The 24,071-nt window shown below is 48.5% G+C and overlaps 1 protein-coding gene across 2 annotated transcripts; it reads left to right on the forward strand.

Annotated features, from left to right (window-relative positions):
* The first annotated feature begins 185 nt into the window (after window positions 1-185).
* Window positions 186-22,593, forward strand: OSR1 (odd-skipped related transcription factor 1). 2 transcript variants are annotated; one of them, XM_069605918.1, is made up of 4 exons: window positions 186-366; window positions 8,509-8,579; window positions 13,064-13,761; window positions 21,581-22,593. In XM_069605918.1, exons 3-4 carry the CDS (start codon window positions 13,121-13,123, stop codon window positions 21,714-21,716), a joined length of 777 nt encoding a protein of 258 aa, XP_069462019.1. In that variant the 5' UTR covers window positions 186-366; window positions 8,509-8,579; window positions 13,064-13,120; the 3' UTR covers window positions 21,717-22,593. The 2 variants fall into 2 exon arrangements, with proteins under 2 accessions (XP_069462019.1, XP_069462020.1); XM_069605919.1 differs by lacking the exon at window positions 8,509-8,579.
* The last annotated feature ends 1,478 nt before the right edge of the window (window positions 22,594-24,071 follow it).

Below are 24,071 nucleotides of genomic sequence, written 5' to 3' on the forward strand. Positions count from 1 at the left end.
GGGGGGATGAGGGGTGCACTCTTCCCTCTGAGGTAAGGCAGGGGCGTGGGGGTGCTCTGCGGGGAGCCCCGCGAGGGCTTGCTCCGCTCCTCTCCTCCCCTCCCCTGCAGGGGCCGCCCGGTGGCGCCTGCGCATGCGCGCAGCTCCAGAGCTTGAAATAAGGAGGCGGCTGCCTGGGAAAGTTCAGAAGAGTTTGAGGCGGACTCGAGCGCACTCTGGACGGGCTGCGGGACGGTGGGAGGAGAGCGGAGGAGCGCGAGCCTGCACACCTGGGCGCGCTGGACTATGCCCAGCCCCCAGCCCTGCCGGGGCCCCATCCGCGCGGAGCCGGGACGGCCAGGCTCAGCCCGCGGGCGCCGGCACTAGGTAAAGAGGGCACCAGCGCTGGGCACCGCGCCGTGGGGGTGGGCGCAATGCGATCAGATCATTCTGGGGGGCATGCTTAAGGCCATCCGTTCGGTTCACGGGACACTTCCCCGGAAAGGCTCTCTACATGTTATGTGCATACATACATATGTGTTCTCTCACATGCGCGCGTATGTGTATACACGCATCTCTTGATGGAGAGTGGGGTGGGGGGGGTGCACATGTAGACAGATGGATGAGTGGCTCGGTGAACGATCTCTAGATATGTGGATGCATGGATGACCTGGGTAGGGGCACATGTGTGCGGGTTCGCAACCCCAGTACAGTGTCCACAGTTAACATGTTTGGATGCCCTGTTCTATAGCTATGTGTTTTGCATACATGTTCACCCAATGCGCTTCCTTGGTCTGGAATCATGTACACGTATTTCGTCCAACTCCTTGTTAACCCGAGTTCCGTGGCTGCGCGGAAAGGGGTTGTGGAGAGTTCTCCGGGGCAGCGGTGTGACGTCCGCAGTCTGGCGCTCTGGAGTGGGCCGCGCCGGGGGTCCATGAGGTCCCCAGCACGGCGTGCCCGGGGCCACATCCACAAAGCGTCATTTTCAATCGGATGCACTAGGCGAGCAACGCTGCATGAATCGGACCTCGGGTGTGCCAGAGATGCGCGGCTGTGGTCCAGTGAGTGGCGCATTATTTGCGAAGGTGGCGCAAGACCCGGAACCGCACAGGGAACCCCGGGCCACCGGCAGGTGCACGCTGGTGGATGCAGAGTGCACCTAAACATGAACACGCAGTCCTGCCAGTGAACGGATAACGTGGCTGGCGCGACGCCACACCCCCCGCGGCAGCCGCGAGACATCTTTCTGTGGAAGAGTTTCGGGCGTTTGCGGAGAAGACTCTTGTTATGGCCTGGGGGTGGGCTACCCTACGGCTGGTGGCGGCGTGCAGGCCCAGAGGACGAGGTTACTTAGTCGTTGGCTTCGCTGAAGCTTTGTGATTTCTGTTGTGTGCCGAGACTTCGGCCTGCGTCGCAAATCATCACTGTGTGCACTTGTGCGAGCACTGGCGGGTGACAGCGTTCTGAGTGTTGGGTCTTTCTGATGTGAGTGCTGCATTGCGGGCATCGCCTGGTGTGAGCGTGCACTCACCGTGAGCTATACCTGAGTGACTAACGATAGGTGTCCGTGGTATGAGCGCGCGTGTACGCACTGTCTGGGGTGCGCGGTGCAACTCTGCACACACTCCAGTTTGAACTGTATGTGTACCCATCTGAGAGCTGCGTGAGTGTGTCCACGCTGCCCTACTTGTTCGTGTGAGAAAGGGGGCAGGCGGGTGGGAGGTGTGCTGGGTGCCCACGCACTGGTTGGGATGCACCGTGGGGTTGTGTTCTGCACAGGCCGGCTCCTTCTCGCTTAATGAACATGCCCGGGCGCGCTTTGGCGACGCTGGTACCGCGCTATATGAGTTGCTCGTGCAGCTGTGCAGGGTGTTACCGTGGGGGCCACCACACTCTGTCTTTTCAACTCTTGGGCTCGGGGCACGAACACGTGCCGTGCAGGAAAGTGCGACACCCTCGTGTAATGGATTTATTTGGGGGGACCCCCTTCTGCTCTCATTAGGACGCCCCTAAAGAGAATGAGTGGTTTTCTGGTGGGCGTGCTGAGGGGGCACTCCAAGATCTCAGTAACGGACCAACTACTTCTTTAACGCCCGATTAGCCCCGAAACAGCCCCTTTGGGGAATGCGCGCCCTTAATCGATGCTGCCCGGCTGGCACCTTCTCACCCCGTCTGAGACGCTGGCACGTTCATACCCAGCACCGTGGCCTGGTGGCAGTGTCCACCCTCTCGTTATGCATGCTGTTTTGCGTGTTAAAGAAAGCGAATTACACGCGGACACACCCTTCTGCTACAGAAGGGACACACACAGCAATGGGGGTACATTAGGAAACAGGCCCGTTCCTGCTGCGCTACACACCCGCCCTGCTTCTGTAACGGCTACGCGATGCTTACACACTGCCCCTCCATCATACCACCCAGGGCGGGCTCGGCGACCCTCTCCTCAAAGACCATCTCGCCAACTTCCTTGCCTCCCCCGCTGCAGAGCGACTTCCGCTGCACAACCCAGCTGTAAACCCCGCGTGCTCCCCCCCCCCCCCCCATGTGCAGCACTCAGTTTCTCCCCGGCTTGGGTCGGCGCTCCAAATCTCCTATGGGGGCACGTGGCAAATATACACGTGTCATGTGTTATCAAAGTTAATATACGGCAGAGTATGGCCGTGACATGTTTATCGGGATTGAAACAGGTTCAGATTACATACACGTTCACAGGGGCCACTGAATATCTTTTCTGATGTGTTTAGAAGGACACGGGACTGACCCCAGCATGTTTTACACTGGGTCACATCCACACACGCACAGACCTGGAAACGCACTACACACACACACTCTTGGATATGTACTTCACTCACACACATCCACTTAAATACGTGCATGCACACTCTGCATGCACATGGCCAAACGCGCACAGACTTGGAAACGAACGATGCACGCACAGACTTTGATATGCACTATACATAAACACACACACTCACAGTCTTCGAAGCACACCATCCACACCCACACCAATGTGGATACACACCTACCTGTGTACACATAACAAACACACACACACACTCAGTAATTGGATACACACCATTGGATACCCACTATACAAGCGCAACACCGACTTGGATGCGTAATGTGCACACAGCCACACACATGCACGCACGAACGAACGGGACGTGTTTACTGTGTGGAGGGGCTACTGGTATTATTCGATAGAACTGAGAGCCCGATTCATGGAATAGTTTCCAGGTTCAAAGTGACTTTGCACTGCTGAAAAGTGCCTTTGCACTGCCGACACAAACCCCGATTCGTGGAACTGTGCAAAGTGTATTTTTGCAATGGAAAAGTCCGGGCAAAGTCATGTAGTACTGCAAAAATGACTATGCGCTGACTTTGCCCGGGCTTTGCACGGCGAAAATACACCTTGCACAGTTCCACGAATCGGGGTTTGTGTCGGCAGTGCAAAGTCACTTTGAACCCGGCAAAAATTCCATGAATCAGGCCCTGCGACTTCAGGAGTCGTGTGCTCCATCCATAAAATGCGAGTGTCTCATATATATTTCTGCAGTTCCTATTGTCCATTTCTGAACCAACCACGCACCGGGGTACTGCCATATGTAGGTATTAAGGACATGGCTATGTGCTTGCAACCTGAACATCAGATTGTGTTTGATTGCCTACGAATCCACACGTTAAACGGATGCACCGGGAGTTCTCCTCTTGCCACTGTCGCAGAGTCCTCTGCTGTCTGCAAATGGCGGCCTCCGCCCCGGTCCTGATGCACTCTGCTTTATTTCTGTGTGTGTGTAACGCCGCAATCGCATCGCACTCACTCCAATGGAGGTGGTATCTCTCAGATAGCGCCGAACAATGGCTAAGGCGGAACTATCCCCCCAATTGCGCCAAGTGGGAGGGGTGCAGGGGAGGCCGAGGACAGATGGCCCCCCTCAACTTTACGGCGCTGTTCTGCGGCGGGTTTATCTTGGCAGGGCGGCTCGGGTTTCACTCTTATGGCAGTGCACAAAGTGGCCTGCTCTCAATTACTCAGCGGCCCGGGCCCCTGTTTGAAAGGGCAGCGCTTTATTGCCAGGGGAGGCCGCGCGCTCCCAGGGGACCCCTCTTTAAAAGCCAGATAAAGACGTGTTTACAGGAGCCCCTATCGCTCCTGGACGGCTCTGCACGGGCGCTGGGGGCAGGGGGGTATAAACGAATTGGTGATACACCTATGTGTGCACCGAGCACGCACCCCCCCCAACCCTCGCACCCCTCGCTTCCCATACGTTATCAATATGTGTGAGGGTGCGGTTGCATGCATTTTATAATGAATATCTGTGAGGGTGGGGGGGGGAGCAGGGCGGACAACACTCAGACAGACACCTTACAATGACGTGCACTTTACTAAACTCACAATTGCAAGCAGACATATCAGTGCACATGTTCTTCTTCGCTCCATCACCCATCCATCGATACACATCATTGCATTTTTAGGTTAGTTTTGCAATATATTGTGTTTCTATATAACCGCCCTTATTTGATGAAAAGCGCGTGGACTTCGCAATAGTGACCTGTCCGCCACACCGTTCGCCCCTCCCTTCTTTATTGTTCGTTGTCTACCATCGTGCTTTCCTCTCGCCGCCCCGTTTTATTTTGAACGGTAAGAATGTTGCTATTGTTTGAATTCCGGCGGGTTTTAGCCACATAGCAGCGGGTGCACCCTCAGTGAGATGGCCTCGTCCATGGGAGGAGGCGGATTAAAAGTAGCGCAATGCAGGCGGTGCCTTCAATCTCCCCCCAAGGCGCTGTACACAGACACGTATTTTCAGCTTCATTTTCACACAAAAACATTGAAATATGGAATTGATTATTTCGGCCGAGCTTGCAAGGTAATCATTACTCTAATAATACTGCTTGTGTAACAGCATTAATATTAATTATAATAATACTGCAATACCTCCGAGTACACGCGACGTGCGTCCTTAGTTGCAAGGACACGCGTGTGTGATTTCTCCTCATCAGAAGTGTGTGTTACTTCCTTTCAGGTTTGTCGTGTCCGAAATACGCACGTTTCCTGAAAAGTAACGACCCCCCGCAGACAGATCCCTGGGGCTGTTTGTATTTATGTGCTCTCGGCCGGGGTTGTCTGCCACGTGCAAGGCGCCCGGGCCGAAATCGCGGGTATTTACCAGTGAGCTCCACCCGATCCTGCCAGGAAGGCCCGGGAAAATGCGTACAGACGCCAGGGTGAGACCCTGGCCCTGATTCACAACGCGTTTTTTAATGGGTGCATCCCATCGACAAACGCTGTTGGTGAATCAGGGCCTGTGTCTTGCGAGGACGCCTAATGGGCTATCGGAAGCGTTTTATAATGACGCAGTCCTATTGAAAAACGCGCAGTCAATCAAGGAACGCAGTGTGTGTGTGTCGGAGCTGGTGACTGGGGCGTGGTGTGCTCTTCTGGCTGCAAGGAATGTGTAATCCCGGAGTCGCGCATTGTGGTTTTTCTACTGATCCGCGTAGGTAGGGAGGGCGTCCAATTAGCGGAGCGGATTTGCTGCACGTCGCCCTGTTTCATTCTGGGTCATTGCCGTGGAATTCCGCGCGATTTCGGCTTCTTTGGCTCCAATCCATTTCTGGAAATTGAATTAAGGAGCCGCCGCTATTTGCCAGGCCTCGGTGTGAAGAAAAGCCCACGGCGTTGTACCCACTCCCTGTACAGAGCTCGACGTGTTCTCATTCCAGTGTGTGTGACCCTCGGCAGCTCACCTGCTTTGCACAGATATCCACCGAGACCATAAGGCGGTGCTGCTGTGCCTGTGTGGTTTCAAACTGAGCACAGCATGGTGTCTTTAGCGCAGGCACATTTTGGCGCGGGCCCGTGCATTTGTGCATCTCCGTTTGGGCCTGGAATTGTGTCTGAGCAGTAGCAGCGGTATGTGTCGGCATGCAGAACACAGTGCAAAACAAACAATAATGCACTTGCATGCTCATGCAGATTTTGGTGCATTGCAAGCATTGCGAGTGCATTGTGCTGCTCCACGCAATTTGTGCGACATTCACTTTGTGGTGAAGGGCAGGCAATATGTGTGGACATGTGCATTGTGTTATGCTTGCTAGCAACATATGACTGGGCATGAGCACGCTGGGGACGTACAGGCATGTGCTCACTTCCATGATTATGGAAGTACTGCTAGCGTATGTGGCTTGCATGTTCGGGAACCCCTGCAGGGTTTCGGCATCTGTGTGCAACACACGCGAAGTTGGATTTGCACATTTCGGTGCAGTAAACGAAGTCGTTAGTGCATGCACGTGTTGGTGCAGCACAAAGAGGTGTATGTGGGCACATCTTATGAGCACACTACAGGCAGGTTGTGTAGGGTGACATGTATTTGGCGTAGTGAGCCGAGGGTGCACAATTTGGTGTAGCACACGGCCCTGGTTTTCGAAAGCGTGTTTTTTTAATGGGAAAATCCAATAATACAAACATCTCTTTGATACATTAAGTTGTATCTGAGCATTCTGACAGGATATGACGTCGAATCCTGCTGTAATATCATTCGCTCGTGGCACGGCCCCTGGTTTGTTTATAGGTTTCCAATGGGTGTCTCGCCACGGAGTCGGCTCTGGGGTAGCACCAATGCGCAGTTCGCATTTCTTTCAGATAACGAAACGCGAAAAGTTCGTTTTTTTTGGCCGACAAACACTTGAAATCCCCGTGGTTAGGTTCTGTGTTTGTGAGCGACCAATTTCGTGTTTAATTCTCTCGGTATCTTTGAGTTCGCCGCAGGTACAGAACATTTTAATGGGTGCAAATAATTATTGGTTATCAGTTCAACAACAGGCGCATTAAATGACGTTACGCTATTTGTTTTGTTTTACACAATGCGGGCTCGTTTACAATGTATACAGCTGAAAAAACATCTTTTAATAGTTTATATTACTCTTTTCATAGTCGCAGCTTAACTAACTGTGAGGCCAAGTTACAAAAATTAAAAAATAAAAAACGTTTAAAACAACGCGAGCGGAATTTCTGACAGGAATCCGAGTGCGTGTTGCGTAGAAACCACTGGACGAGTCCCCCCGAGTCCCCCAGACTCAAGAATCGCAGCTTCCGGCACCGAGACGACGGCAGCATCGGGCCATGTGGCCGCTCCGGGTCCCCGGGAAACACACGGGCCCCCAAGGGTCTGTGAATGGAGGGACCTGCTTTTTGGTGGAGTTGCTTTTCAAGTTTTCAGCAGCAAAAACCAACGCCACGTGGTTCCCCTACTTTAGACACGGATACAATGGGTGATATATATATATATATATATGTTTGCCTGCGTATTTTCAAATCCATGCGGCCATGTAGGTCAGGTCCTGGGTCACTTGAGAGGAAGTGACGTGTGCATTCTTAAGAACTAACCGCCAAAAAAGTCAACATCTCAAGGGCGGTCTACTCTCTTCACGTTCTCGTGTTATTTATTGGTTTAAATAACAAGCTGCACGTAGAAACACACAATTAACCCACTCAAAACCATCGGGGTTGAGGGTGGGGTGCGCAGTCTCTATTTTCCCATGCACTTGACTTCCCTCCTCGCTTCAACGTGTGTTGTTGTTAGTGGGTGGTTGGGGGCAATATCCATTGTCACATGCACTTGGCTTCCTTGATCAGTCCAGGTTTGTGTTGTTATTAGCGGGTGGTTGGGGACGGATCTATTTTGACATGTGTTGTTGTTAGAGAGAGGCTGGGGTCTATCTCTATTGTCACATGCACTTGTCTTCCTTCATCAGCCCAGTGTGGGCTGTTATTAGTGGGTTGCGGGGGGAGGGAGGGAGCGTATCTCTATTTTCACATGCACCCGACTTCCCTCTGCGGGTCCAGTTTGTGTTGTTATTAGTGAGTGGTTGGGGGGCTAGCTTGTGTTGTTATTAGTGGTTGATTGTTATTAGTGGGCGGTTGGGGGGCTAATTTGTGTTGTTATTAGTGGGTGGTTGGGGCGTAGTTTGTGTTATTATTAGTGCGTTATTGGGGGTCTAGTTTGTGTTGTTATTAGTGGGTGATTGGGGGCTAGTTTGTGTTGTTATTAGTGGGTGGTTTGGGGGCTAGTTTGTGTTGTTATTAGTGGGTGGTTGGGGGGCTCGTTTGTGTTGTTATTAGTTGGTGGTTGGGGGGCTCGTTCGTGTTGTTATTAGTGAGTGGTTGATCTCTGTTAGCAAAGTACTTGCTCTTGTTTCTTTACCCGGGCTTTACGTGTACAGTTATTTTGTGTTCGCGTCACTTATTTTCAAGTAACGGCTGCACGAGCCAATAGAAAATTGCAAGGCAGGGAGTAATGGGCGATTCAATTTGCGCGCAAAGCTGCATCAAATTGTTGGGGTTGCGCAGTGTGGCCGTCTCTGGGTGCTGCGAGTGGAGAAGCTGCACCCGGGATTCGGGGCCGAGGGGTGCGGGGGGGGGGGTGGTGCAGTTTAAAAGCGGCATTTGAACAGCTCTGCAGAACAAGCTCAGCTCTTTCAAAAGGCGTTGGACTAATGCATGCTTTATTTGATGTCCTCTAGGTGGCGCCAAAGGTCAGGGCCGAACGTCCAGCCAGTTTTTCTCGGGCAGCACAGCCTCGCCGTTGTCTGAGGTAGGTCTGGGCGCTGCAAGGGGGTATTAAGCGGCTGATATTCCAATGACTGTTATTTTAACCAGAAAAGCCAACTATTAAATGCATGAATGTGTGTGATGCATATTTGTGTGTACCCTGTATAGAACGTGGAGTGGGCTTCCGACCACTCACCTCACTAAGGCCTGATTCACAACACTTGTTTTGCCAATGGGATGTGCCCATTGAAAAACGCGACTGGGCCTGATTCGCGCATTTTTTGCTGTTGTTGCATGGAGCAGAGTGACTTTTCACTGGTGCAAAGTGACTTTGCATTGATTCGTGGGACAGTGCAAAGTCACTTTGCATGACAAACATACACGTGCACTGCTCCCACCCTGTGTGAACCAGGCACTAATACAGCTTTTGTTTTCTGTGATTATTTTGCGTATTACAAATTGCTATAAACTGAAGAAAATGCCAACATATCCAGGACATTCATACTTATACATCAAGCTCAACAAAATGGCGCCTTCCTGTCAGTGGCACGCACGTGCGTTCTGACTTCACAACATACTTGTAATTTGGTATATATTCGGATATTTGCAGTTAGAACACCTTCCAGGGTGTTTTTCTAATGTCCTTCTTTTATTTTTAAATTCGCAAAACACACCCACGCACACACACATCTTATCCTGACAGCCGCCACCGCACACTTCGGCCTTCATTCGATTATGAAGTCACAGTGAGCTCAAGCCTGGCAGTGCCCGCGGGTAACCCCCTGCCCAGCCACTGTCCCTTTTAGGGAAGCCCTAAGCCCTCTTGATAGCGTACCAGGCTGTCGTCTGCCCAGCCACACGAATAGATGTAAGCCCGACACATGCGACGATGCTCCAGTGTCGACTCCCCCGTCATCCAACCTCGTGTGTTCTCTGGAGTCTTATCCTGTTATAAAGTAGCTCCCGCATCAACAAGGGCCTGATTTATAAACATGTTGTCACTGGGACTGGCCCATGTTAAAACATATGTGCAAATCAGGCCCTTAATCTCGCGCTCTTGTCTCCCGCTCCTAGTTCACTGCACGCGCTTCACTACTGGAGAGTCTGCCCACCCCCTCTCATCGAAAGCCATGTGAATTATTTGCTTGTTTCGGCCTTTCTTGGCGTGTTGAAAATCACGCAATGCTGTTAATTAATGCTGTCCGTCCGTCTTCGTCTCCTTCGGCTCCCTTGGCCCCCCTCTCTGTCACCTTCGTGCTCTATGTCTGGCCCTCTTTCTGTCTATTTGCCGTTATGTTCTCGCCCTCACAAATGATGAAAGGCGGAGTCAGTATCCACCGATATGAAAACCCAGGAATTGCGGGCTGCACAGACATCTCCCCAGTGCATTTGAACTCAAACGTGACACATTTTGTGTAACTTGTCCTCCTTAAACACGACCCCTGCCTAAAGAATTGGCGCCATGTTTACAGGAGGGAAGTTTCACAGGCCGCGCTACGCAGCCCGTCCCCACAGCAGTAGAGTGGGCAGCAGGCGATAGTATTGTCTTATTCTTGCGGGATCTGAATGTCACCGAGCCTAGTTAGGATCGTTATCTCGCCTTCCCTCTGTTCCCCCTCCCCTGCATCGCCGCGCCTAGATAGCGTGTCTATCGGCGTATTATAAATGCCATATCATATCATATCACATCATATCATATCATATTCCCGCCATTAGTTCTTGTTCAGATGGGTACATTTCGATTTTGTTGTGGCCAATGCTTAATTAACTGTTAACTGCGGTTTATTTTATTTTTTGTTTTTAAAAATATCAAACATTAAGATTGCTGATTCTTACAGATGCTCCCTAGACCCACCCCCCCCTAGAGCCCCCACCACACACACGCCCTCCCCCGCCCACCGACCCGTTTCTTTAAAGGCGAGGAAACACAGAGGCGTGCCCATGCAAAAACACAAAATCTGCCAGTGTACGTTGGTACATAAAAACACGACCCAGCAGCGCATCTGTGTCTTGTTTAGAGGGCAAACCCTGATTCCCAGGCGGCCCTCCTAACCAATATCTTTTAACTTTAAATCCGACGACCGCACCGCACCGTCTCTGGTTGCATCACACACGTGTTGTAAAAATAAACATGTTTACCAGGCAGACGCAAGAGGGGTGCCCGCGAAACGAGGTTGCGCGTATTAATAGACACCGTTGTTGTTTCTCGAAGTGAGATGGGTGACGATTATTCATAACAGGGACGTGTCTGTGACGACAAGGGAGGCGTGTGCTGGAAACAATACCAATACACCGTTTTTGGGAGCATGGGGATCCAAGGGAGATGTCAAGTCACAGGTCACTGGTACGTTTTGTGCGACTCCCCAAAAGCCTGAGCTTTCTAGGCCCTGCGGAGTCTCTTGATGGACGGGCTGCAGAGATCCCAGGGTGTGTGCACTGCAGTATCACTTTCAGGGTGCTCCAAATTCGTTTATAAACTGTATTTGTGCGATAGAAAGCATGAGTGCGCTGTGTGTTCACACTGGTGGAGCTGTTCAGTAGTGAAGTCGTCCATTCTTGAGCATATTACTGGACTCGTCGACACTGTTGTATGTTGGTGGGGGAATCCCTGGCCCCCACCGTAGTGCTCCCTGAGCCCCGGGCCTCCCTCCACTCCAGGAACTCACACGGAGGCGAAGTAACAGGCTCGGGCCGGGAACGCCCCCTTTATTAATAGGGTATGCGGCGGCGTGCAACGTCACGTCGTCGCTGCTATTCCCTTGAAGGGGCAGCACCACAGTTAGGAGAGCTGGTATTAAGGCTCAGCGCCTGTGTACTCCTTGCAGCCACCAGTTCGAATCCCAGCGGGGCCTACTCTGCATGCCCTCTTTCTGAGGTCGATCCAGTACCTTCACATTGGTTTATAACTTTACCTATTTCTACTGGGAGTCCCCGCGACCACTGGTTGGAATCCCAGCAGAGCCTACTCTGCATGCCCTCTCTCTGAGGTCGATACAGTACCTTCACATTGCTTTATAGCTATACTTATTTCTACCGAGACTCCCCGCGGCCACTGGTTCGAATCCCAGCAGGGCCTACTCTGCATGCCCTCTCTCTGAGGTCGATACAGTACCTTCACATCGCTTTATAACTTTACTTATTTCTACAGCGCTAAGAAGGAGGCCAAGGGGCAGGGGTGACACCTGGGTCTAAGTGCTGTATCACCCCAGCGGAAGGCTCATGGGTTAAGGCTCACCTATGACACAGGTCAAGTCTGCACTTCACAAGTTCCTAACCTGTAGGTAGGTAGATAGGCAAGAAGCTTTTATAAAGTGCCTCATTCACCCAGTGGAGGGGCATCCTGGAGCTGTAAGGGGTGAATCGCGCCTTCAGAGGTTACCCTGTGTAACCACAGCCACAAGTATTACAATGGAATCCGACATGAAGTGCCACAAATATTCAAATAAGACAGGTAAAATATTATTTAAAATATCCCACGTTTTCGATAAAAGTACAAGCAGGCTTTGATCCTCATGTGCCATGTGAGGCGGGCAAATCCCCCATAATGGGCGGCTCACTGGATCCTATAAGCGCATCTTCTGTGATCCCCTCGCTGGCCAGTCTGAACGTGCGTGCTAGGCACTAATGGCGGTGCCGCTGCTGTCGCTAAAATGGCTCCAGTGTGACAACGCTGGCTCCTCTGAGGTTCAGCCTCAGTAGGCGTGACCGAAATTCCGATGTGTTTGTCCGCGTTTGAGAAGTAGTGCCTCTAACACAACGGGTCTGATTTACAAAACGTTTTTCAATGCAATTTCCCCATTGGAAACGCGTTTGTAAACCAGTTCCAGTGCATTTTGCAATTGCCATCAATACGAAGTAAAAACCAAATATCCTGAATGCTATTTTTCCTAGTAATCTAAAGTCTGAGGGGTAGTAACTTTTTCAGATCTCACAATAATAGTGCTTTTTCATAGGTCCTCAGACTGTTGTTAGCAATGAATGTATGGGGTGGCAGCAACACTATTGAAATAAACACCAACCCACCTGTAACACCAAAGACAAGAATGTCATTACAGAGCAGTTGCGATTTAATTTTCTAATTACAGGCCAGTTTTGATGTCACAAGTAGCCTGTAATGATACCATAATTTCCAGGCTTTTATGTGGAAACTGCCGGCTGCCATGTATTATAAAACCAATAATTCTGAACAAATGCCACCTAGTATGTTTCTCAGTGAATAGGCTGTGCTCTTAGTGAAGGCCTTTGCTGGAGAATCCGCCATCTTGTTTTTTCATAGAGCTAGACTTACCTGACCAATTCCCACTATTGCTGTATAATTTGGAAATTGTGAACATATCCTCGACCAAAAGTGCCAATCTTCTAGAATGTCATTATTTATATTTATGCAAAACATGTGCCCTTTGTGCAGATTTCTTAATGACATCGATGAGTTCATGTTGTGCCTTTAATTTTGCAATGTATGCTTGATATGGTAATTCTCTAGTTATGGGTGTTATAATGCTAATTGTCTGCTGCTATTATTTTCAGAAAGTTTTCCCTGCACCCCTGGAACATCTAACCCAGTTCTACCCCGATAAAAGCACCATGGGTAGCAAGACCCTTCCAGCGCCGGTGCCCATCCACCCCTCGCTGCAGCTGACCAACTACTCCTTTCTGCAGGCCTTCAATGGGGTCCCAGTGCCCGCTGACCACCTGCCCAACATCTACGGCTTCAGCGCCCTTCACGCAGTGCATCTCCATCAGTGGACACTGGGCTACCCCACTATGCACATACCCCGGTCCTCGTTCTCCAAGGTGCCCGGAGTTTCAGGCCTGATGGACGGCAGGTTCCAGTTGCCCGCTTTCCCCTTTTTCCCACATATGATCCACACCAAACACGATTCGGCCAGTGGGCCCCTGAAAATGAAACCAAGGTTTGATTTTGCCAACCTTGCTGTGGCAGCTACCCAAGAAGACCATTCCAAGCTGGGTCACGCGGACGGGCGGGGCTCGCCTGCCCTGAACTCTCTACTGGATGTCACCAAGCTCTCCTCCGAGAAGAAGCCAACCCGTGGTAGACTCCCTTCCAAGACCAAGAAGGAGTTTGTGTGCAAGTTCTGTGGCCGGCACTTCACCAAGTCTTACAACCTGTTGATTCATGAAAGAACCCATACCGATGAAAGGCCCTACACATGTGACATTTGCCACAAAGCATTCAGAAGGCAGGACCACCTAAGAGACCACAGGTAAATTGCTTGATCGTGTGTCAATGGAATGTAAAGGCCAAGCCTTCATCGGTGAAATCGTATTTGCGTTGCGTAACTGTGGGTAGGATCACGTTTCCTGATTGTTTGGATATGTTTCTGCATTTCAGAATGCCTGTATTAGTCTTCCTCATCAACCGATCCCCTAATGTGTGATCTTCTTCAATTGAATTGCAAAAAAAGTAGACATAATTCGGCGATTTCATGCAGGAGTTTAAGAGACCCAGTTCCAGCGCTACACATGTGTCCAACGTCCTCACAAGCAGTGCATGCGTGGAACAGTAACCCATCCAAACAGATTGCACCTTTCGATATAATATGAGAGCCTTATATTGCAAAAGATAAAACAAGATAAACAGGCGATTATCTGGAAGTACTGCCACTTCATTCTTCAAACACATTGAGCATATTCTGTGACAGTTCACAAAAAAAGGTGTTTTACAATGCATCTAGGATAGGGTGACCAGACGTCCAGGTTTTTGCGGGGACGTTCCCAGAATTTTTTTAGCTCTGTCCCTCTTTGTCAAGATTATGTTTCCATTGGAAAGTGCAGTGGTCCCGGTTTTTGGTAGTAGGTCTTTAAAGCTGGCAGGCAGGAATGCACAGTCTTGCACAAAAGAAATGTTGCATTTTACAACTTAAGATAGTGTTACTTTGTGATCAATGAGTGATTCATTAATTATAATGTGTTTATTTGAACAGTAACACTTAAAACCCCGTCTCCTCCAACCAGTCTCCTCCAACCACCACTGAAGTGCAGTCCCCTGACAGCCTCTTTCAAGAGTTAATGAACAACGAAAACCTACCAGGGTTAGGCTCCACTGAATATATTGCGCTGCTACACTCAGTATATTTCAAAGTACTGTCAATAAAATGACTGATTGTAATCAAACAAAAAACACGAAATGAATGTCCAATGTAGCTTGTGTTCAGAATGCTTTATCATCAGCCCAAAAAGATTTGCCAAGATTTGCTGACATGTGTTTCGACCTCCTGCGGTCTTTCTCGAGGCAAGAAATAGTTCAATTCGAAGTCCTACTGATGCTGCTGCAATTGTTATTGAAATAAGTGCAAAGGTCGTCTCCAACTAACCTGCAAATGAAGGCTGATAGGCCAAACAATCTGTATACAATTTTATCGAGTCACTGAAGTGCTCCAACGTGTATCATGGAGCCATGATCTGCATCTCAACAAATAAACTGCTGTCTCATGCTAAAGTTTAAAACGTCCACATAAACACACGAATGCTGCTCGGTAACATGTCATCTTTCAAGAGTTAGTCCTACTTTTATGTTACTTGCCCTGTCGCGGTTGTTTACTTTTAAAATCTGGTCACCCTAACTCAAGAAACCAAGAAAAACGTTTCCCCTTTGGTGGGCAGACGAGTACCATCCAAACCTCACACGCTTGGCCCTACACATTTCTCAAATTACCTGGTGGCCCCTGAAGGAAAATGCTGGGGAGTCTAAGGAAAAAAACAATTAATGCAAACTCACGACCTACAAACAAACCCTGCAGGAAGCTACTGAATTTGAATCTAATGATAATAGTGTTAGTGTAATAAACATGACAAGTGGCACGAGAGAACATGTATAGACATGATTTAAAACAGAAAGAAAATGATCAAAGGCAAACAACTCAACAACACCCAAATAAAAACACAAACCGAAGCGTTGTGGATGGAAAAACGAACTCTGGTGGTAGGGCCAGCAGGAAAGAGGCAGAAAGGCCTGCCTCGCCACAGTTTAAAGCTCTAGGACCACACTGTCCTCACCCCAAGTCCACTGGGAAGTTACTACTGAGGCAGGACTGCAACGAGCCAGCCCCTCACTTGTTTTATCACTCTCCAAGTTCGTTGCCCGCCAATTGGGGGCATGCTTGGCATAGGCAAGGCAGGCATCAACTTGTGGCCTATTCAAAGAGGACACAAATGCAGGTTGGGATTCTCCCATTGAAACGCGCTTTATGAATCAGGCCGATTGTGTTTTGCCTCCAACATGTCTGCATTATGAATTAAGCAATATAAAAAAGGTTCTTTGTCCCTACATCGACAATAGTTTTTTCGAAGTCATTTTTAACGAAGAAATTACTTCGAAACAACTCATCGACGTTTAAAAAAATAAAACGAGCAGTCCTGCCAAACACCCCCTTCCCAATGCCATTGTCCCATCCCCCATCCCCTTTAACCCTTTACCCCTATATATTCCAATGAGTTTTTCTAAGTAATTGTTTCGTTAAAACTGACATCGAAAAAACACCTGTCTATGAAGGAACGCGAAACCATAAAAAAATTGGTGGCAATTATTTATCAATTTATGGCTTCAAAAAGTTTACACAACTTGCACTAGCTCACAAAAATGATCCACTACTTTGCTAAGCTTAAAGCAAACAGCCCAGCTCACCTTTCGCAGGGGTGGACTGGCCTATAGGGAACTCTGGAGATTCTCACCCTGGGCCTCTTTTGTGTGGTATTTCCAAATGTTCCCAAGGGAAAAGGGTTGTGCTTGCTGAAAATGTATATTTTGGGGCCAATTTGAACATTATTTCCAGGGCCTCTTTTAGCACCCAGTCCACCTCTGCCTTCCTGTGGGAAAGGTGTTCCTGGGCCACCGAAAACCTTGCACACTTTTCCTGAGCATCCTCGCCCACCATAACTCAAAGCATACAGTTGTAAGCATGATTGCTAAAACTAACCACCAGCCCAACACCGTGGTGACATTCATTGCGTGGATCTCGAGTTCATTGAGTCATACTAAACATAAGGAACGGGCAGAAGAACATGCCCCACCAGGATTTTAGTTCCAGAGATGAATGCATGCTGACAAGCCCCCACTAGGTCACAGGCCTCTTCGGCAGCCGAGGGCCTACAACCCGGAAGCAAACATTGTGATGCGTCATCACTGCCAGGAACAATGACACAAACGAATGGTCGCCAGTGTTGTATCTCTTCCAGCGGGCCATTCACACCACTCCAGAGAGGATGGATGCCACTACTGCCGCTGGGGGGCATGCCTGGCATACTACATATACAGTGATACTGCTGTGCACTACATGCCAAGTACTGGGGTTGGGCGGCTGTGAACATCTGGGGAATGCAGAGCAGGGGCGCCGTTGCCCCCTTCCTGAGTGGTCAAGTGAGCACAGCGTTGAATGACCGTGCGGCAGAAGACAGGACCCTGGGCTATGGTCCTCTTATCCCACTCCGAAGACTAGCAATAAAGCACCCTGCAGGCAGAGGCGTAGAGAGGGTGGGGCCTATGCGGGCAAGGTCTAGCTGGAATCTGTAAATGCCCACTCAGCAGCGCCGTGTGGGCATTTACAGAGGTTAGTGTCGCTGTGGTGGGCCCAGCTACATGCTTCAGGCCCCACTTGTTAGACAATCCTGGCCACGACTCTGCTTGCAGGCAATGCCTGCCGGAAGGCTGCTGCCTGTCTTCCATTGGCCTGTGCATGTTGTGTACTGTTGTACACTCGGCTCTGGTGCTCAAAGGGTTCACGGTTTCTGTTTGCTCTCTGCTGAAAACATGACTCCATCAACACGCTATTGTAAATGTGTCTTTTTAAAGTGTACACACTCGTGTTGTTGAGAAATACGATCCATTCACCAATGTTGAATGACAGACATAGACGCAACTCAAATACATTTTACAAATCCACTCTGCAAGTAGGATCTGATATGATATCCCATTTCAAGACTATAAATGGCCGCCGTAGACTGGAATCTGTGTCTTTGCAGGGAGATCCAGTAGTCCACCATATAATAAGGTCTAAGAAAGAATACTTATTCAAAATAGAGTCTTGGCTAAAAAAGAGTGGCTGAACATTTGCATCGTCCAAAAATATGTCGGTGTCTTGCCCATTATCGTGTGCTGCCCACTGCTCTTTCTTATCAGCAACTAGAGAAGGGGGAGCCGAAGAATATATGGCAAGAGCCGAGCGAAGACTGATCCGGTGGATCTCGCTTGACTCTAGGATCCAGATGTGAGCCGAGCCAGCAGAACAATGGCCATGCAAAACCCACACCTGGCATACTACCCCGCCACCCCCGCAACAACACTAGAGGCATTACTGGTGTCCTGCCTCAAATCCGCCCCCGCCAACACAAAACCAATACCCGGCTTTCCATAATGTGCACAAAGGGAAGAAAGGCTCACCCTGGGACCGTGTCCGATTCAAACAGGGACTAGTAAACAAAGCACAAGGTCCACTGTGTGGGTAGAGTGGGAAGACTGCGGCTGCGGTACCGGTTGCAAGCATTGGCAGATGGCGAGCAAGCAGGCAGTACTTCCAGGTATTGTGTACTGTGAGGAGGCGTGTGGCTTCCATGCCAGATGAGCCGGGAGGATAGCTCAGGGGCACCAGTGCCTTTGTCTTGGAATCAAGACAATGCAGAGAAACACAGTTTCAAATCCCGGTCCCACGCTGAGTGACTGGTCTCCGGAATTAAGTACGTTATGAGAGATTAATTTTAATTAATTTAAGTCGGATTGCTCAAGCTCACACAGTGCTGCACACGACACGAATGCAGCTTGCAGGGGTTCAGTCTCAGAGTTGGGAAACTGCAGCACAACACAGTCTAAATGTGACTCCTCCCCAGGCAAGGATCGTTGACTTCTCATTGCAAGCCAACCCAACATAAAGCCACCTCAGTGCAAACAGTTCAGATAAAATAGCATATTTCAAGTCAACTCATCCAAATATTACATTTGCTATTTCACCTCCATCCAGCTCATTTAATTTTTTATTTATTTTCTAACCTTCTTTATCATAATATAGATCTAAATCCTCTGTTAACCCTTATGTACTCCCCTTTTTCTGTTTTGTCCATCTTTGTTCCCTTTAGTTCTCTCTGTTTTTATGCCCATCCACATTGCTCTTTACTGTACATTTTATTTTACAAATGTAAAACATTTTTTTGATCCCTCTTTTCCTTCCATTTCACTTTTCAAATTTTCGTTTGATTTCTAATGAACATATTGGGGTCAATTTCATTGAGTTGGCCCTGCAAGGACTTGGGATTTCTTTGAATTGATTTTCTCTGAAATGGCTTTTATTGAAATGACCGGGGTGAAATAGGTGGACCCCAGCCAATTCTGGGATGACAAGGGCTAAAAACAGTAAGTGAGGCAGATCCTACCCTTCAAGGCCTGGCAAGATATTTTGATTTTATTTATGTTTGTTTCTCGTGTACAGTAGCTCAATGAGATGTGGCTGAGCTCTTATTTTTGTTGGGAGGTGGCTGGAAACTCAAGTCAGCCATTTTGATCGAGCGGGCTAGAGCCCTGCCTGTCTCATCCATATCTATCCTCAATGCATATATTCTACTTTGAGCTGATCATTCTCAAAGAGTCGTTGAACTCATCATCTTTGAGTATTAGGTAAGGTGTCTTAGAGGGTGTATGCCATCTTTCCTGCATATCACCACCATGCTCAATGCATAACCACCACACCAATCACCTTTTACTTCCGGGTGGCGTGATAAGGATGAAGCCATTTATTAAGCAGTAAGATTGGGCATGCACGGATGAACCATTGGCCACATCAGGTGTACGCATCGTGGCAGAGGCGCGCAGACAGTATTGTGGCAAATTACTCCCGCATGCCATGCCTATCTGTGAGAGACGTCACGCTGCTGCACTGCGATGGCCATATTTTATTTGTATTTCTAGTTGTGTTCATATTGCGATGAAGCTTTTGGGTGTGGAAGCACTACATCCAGAGGAGATGGAGGCCTGACTGAGGCCAGGAGGATAGCTCAGGGGCAACGTGTTTGTCTTGGAAGCACGACAACGCAGAACAACACAGGTTTGAATCCTGGTCCACAGTGGTCGAAGTGTACGAAAAGAAGTAATGGAGCTATGTTCCCTGCTGGTCCACCCCACATCCCCTCCCACACCCAATACAAACCCCACACCTGGGTCCTGACTTTCCTCAATTCTACCCCCTTACTGTGTAAAGGAGGAAAGAAACACAGCGCAAGAAAATGCAACATTCATTTTAAATGACTCAACTTTATCTGTTGCCCCAACAGCATGCCGCTTTACACAACCTCCCCTTTATAATCACCCACCATTCGCGCCTCTGAAGGGGCATGCTAAAGATTAAAGCCACCCTTCCCACCAACCCCTGATACAGTGCATTGAAGTGCAGGTTTTCACTTCGACACGCACTTTTATTTTAAAATGAAACCATTCTGGAACTGTTCCTTTTTTAAATGAAAGTATAGGAACAGTGAAGCTTAGTAAAGAAAAGTAGAGGAGCACCGCTGCCAACCGCTTCCGCCCACTTGGACCACTGCTGGTCCAGCACTTAGAGATTGGTCTCTGGTATTAAGCATGTTATAAAAGATTAATCAATTAATGACCTTCTTGAACAGATTGGTATTTAACACTGTGAGGGCTATTGCTATGGATCGGTAATTTACTTTGGGTTGTAATTCAGGTACACGATGTGAGGCGGGGGTGGGACTCGGGTTAACAATGGACACATTCACTCTAGATTTCAGATATAGTCAAGCACTATACATGTGTGTGCATTGACTCTACGTGGGGTTCATTTGCGTAGTGTGAACCTGGGGTTGCGGACAGTCCTCGGCGATTGGAGAGGATGTGCTGTTGAAAATGAACGTGGGCACGTTTTGCTGCCCGTTGATGGCACTTAAACTGCTTTTTGGGATGTATACTCAACCCCAAAAATGTGGAAAAGGGTGCTTTTTTTGAAGTGCAAAAACGGAGGTCTGCCTCTTTGAAAACCTAATAAAATGTTTTACTTTTATTCTTGCATACTGCAGGTTGGCATTGACCAGGGCTTTGAAGTATTGTTATGGTTAAAGCCATAGCAGGGCTTCACAGGCCCCAGGCCATATCCCAAGTCCGTTTCTTATTGGGCAAGGGCAGACACACGTGTGAAATGGAGAGTGCTAATGGACCCTTTCCCTGACAAGTCACGGCTCACTGGGAAAGGTCCATTAGCATTTCAAGACCCCCCATTCTGCGCATTCTCCAGAGTTAATACCTGCATCACATACACCTGAAACCGTGTAATGCATGCACACTTGCACATTTTATTCAGAAGTTGCTGGTGTGAAACAATTCGGTGATGTGAAGACAAATAGGGCATACACAGATATGTCTGGTTGCCTTGTGCAGGTAAGACATGTCCAAGCATCACGGTGTTGTAATTGTGTACAGACTCCTTGATTTCGGGAATAAGGGGTGTTTCAAACGAATGTTGACAACAAGGAACAGGGGTGTTTCATTAAAATAAAGACAATCATAGTTACCACTTTACACTGAGAGTGCCACCACCAGGGTTTGCTCTGAAAGGAGGCAGAATGAAGCACTCTGGTGCAAAGTGACTTTGCATAACCTTTCTGGCCCGAGTTGTGCAGTGTATTAAAAGCGTCCTTAATGGAGCAAGAAGGAGTCTGAGTTGAATTAAAGCCCTAGCTCTCAGTCAGGGAAGCTTGATGCAGATTTCACAAGGTGCCGGCAAACTCTCTCCCAAAAGCACAACCCGTCTGTCACACAAAGAGTAGTCAGTGCCATTTAGGATTTGGGCAGCAGGCAGGATGGCTTTGACATGGCCAGGTATGCCAGCATTTGAGAAGCCTCAAAATGAGTTCCTACAGCAGAAAATGGGGCAATTGATTTTTCTCTTCAATTTAGATTAGACTTAATATGGGATAAAAAAAGAAAAAAAAATGATGAAAAATAAAAATGTTTTTTTAAAGCAATATAGAGAATGTACATTCATGCCAAACTCGTGAGCTATACTTGAAATGTGCCTTCTTTTATTCCAGATACATCCACTCCAAGGAAAAGCCCTTCAAGTGTCAGGAATGCGGGAAGGGATTTTGTCAGTCCAGAACTCTTGCTGTCCACAAGACACTGCACACGCAGGTCAAGGAACTCAAACCCACCAAAATCAAATGCTGAGCGGCTCTTTTGCAAGAATGGACAATGTACTGTTTCCAAATAACATGGGTAGCTTCCACAGTCGAACCCGGGAGAGCATTGCCGACCACAAGAGAGCAGTGACGAGAGATTCACTAAAGGAGTGCAGCCCAGCACAACAAAGTGCTTGCGAGAAACAGAAAGACACCACAGGGGGGTGGCATTTCCTGTGAACAAAATGAACGCAATGCTTTAAGTCCTGCTCCTACCTTGGAGACAAAGCTTCGTTATACAGGGCCCTAGATGTAAAAAAAATATGAACTATTGTACTGGTTTCCTCTGTGCCTTTTATCTTTGGCTGCTGTCGGTGCACATGAACATTTCAGAGCACATTAATAGGGATGCTTAAGAAGCTGTGCTTTCTCCTTATCTTCCTTGAACGATGCATGATTTTGGTGACAAAGTCTTCCTTCTTACAATTATACCAAAGACCAGAATTCTTACACGCAACAAGGTGGCAGCTCCTGGGCGGTCGAGGGCGAAGAGTAAAACAGGACATAAGGCTGTTCACCGTGTGCCCACTGTACTGAGTTGTGTGCATTCCTGGAGGGGGCCTTCAGGTGTCTTCAAATGGCAGCCATTTTGTGTGTGGGCCAAAGCCAAGTCAAGCATTGACGACCACGTGGCGACCCTGTTGCAGAGTGGATGGCCTTTCAGTCACGCTGAAGCTCTCAGGGTGTGGAATGCTGCATTTCAGACCCCAAACACCTGACTGCTGACTTTATGGGCAGTGTTTAAAAAGACATTCCAAGGTTTTGTAAACATACATGTATTGTTGTATGGCACTTTATGCTGATTATTGATAATTATCCTCTATCACTGGATTTCTAATTGTATGAAAATAAAATGTTTTACAGGCTGCAGTGGCTTCTGTGCCCTAGCAGGGCACCATATTTCATGAATTTCTCTTAATGTTTTCTGTAAATATATGTAACCACCTGGAACTCTGGAGGTAACAATAAGACAAGCGTTGTATTTAAAGTGGGCGGATGGTTGGGATTCTGAACAGTTTCCAGAAGAGTTTAACCCCTTCGGTGCATGAGCAACATTAAAGCCAAGCAAGGTGTCAATGAAACACTGGATTCCGTGATGTTTGCACCTGGGCATTCCCATTTCTGGCGGCATTGTGACGGCACCTCTAAAGTGTGTTTTTAGGCAAGTGCATACAAGCTGCTCTGGAGCAGATTTTCACTTTGCTGCCACTCTGTTTCCCAAGGAATCGGATGATTTTCACATATTGCGCCCACTTTTCACGTGTCTGCTAAAAACAGGTACACGCAGGGTGGGGAACTTTCTGAAATCATTTTGGGAGACACTTGGCCACAAGGTGGCGATGACATCACAGGGCCAACCCCAATTGTTATTTAAACAATTGGTGAATGGCTGTTAACTCTCTAAGAACCGGCCTAATTGCAATGCTAATGGTATGTCTTTGGGAGGTGATGGTCACGTTTTTTAAACTTTAAGCATAACCATGACTATCCTTTAGCATTAGCCTCAGTGGAGTAACTTTGCTGAAAATGTTGGGGGGACATGACATCTGAAGAAAAGGGCCCTAGCCAAATGAATGGGGACAAAATACTATGCCTTGAAAGTTGGGGGGGGGGGAACACCCCTTTCCCACCCTAAATTGATGCCCATGATTAGCATTGTTATAAAGTCTGGCGTCAGAGCGTTAACAGCGGGACTGGAAGAGCAGTGGCAGCAGCTCAATCTACGGGCACAAAAAGGAGGCCTGGGTCGCGAGTGCTAAATGTAAGGAGGTGGGAGTTGTACCCATCCAGCATGGGAGAGACTCCTCTAAAATAGGAGAGTCCTGAAAAATATGGGACAGTTGGCGATCCTCGGTGCACGCTGTGAAAATCAGTTGATCTGGCTGTGGCTGCCATGTTTCTATCTGTAGTCATCATGGCTGTGTTCTTCATGTTGTGCACACAATGAAGATGGCACTGGATTCACTGTATGCATGCAGGGAAGGGACTGGAAGCCTTAGCATATACATAACTAGCAGGTGTACCTGTGCCTCACACAGTAATTCCCACTTCAATCCTAGTTTGAAGTTTATTTAATGTACACATATAGATGATGATGTTGCATGGTTGTTTGCGTTAACCGAAGAACAACGCAATCGATTCGAGCTACTTTGAGCTTGAGTGTTGTGATTGCGCAGCAACATTATTGGTGTCCCGATCTACAGCAGAGGCTGCAGCGACCTCAACATAATTGCTGTAGGTGTAGGGATGAAGCGTGTAAGCTTGAAGTGCCCTATCCGTAGGTGTACGGCTGAGGCATGTACGCTTTGTACTGTTGAGATGGCATAGATTCATCAACTCCTGT

Source organism: Ambystoma mexicanum, chromosome 4p (genome assembly GCF_040938575.1).
Source record: "Ambystoma mexicanum isolate Mex_15411 chromosome 4p, UKY_AmexF1_1, whole genome shotgun sequence".
Lineage (NCBI taxonomy): Eukaryota > Metazoa > Chordata > Amphibia > Caudata > Ambystomatidae > Ambystoma > Ambystoma mexicanum.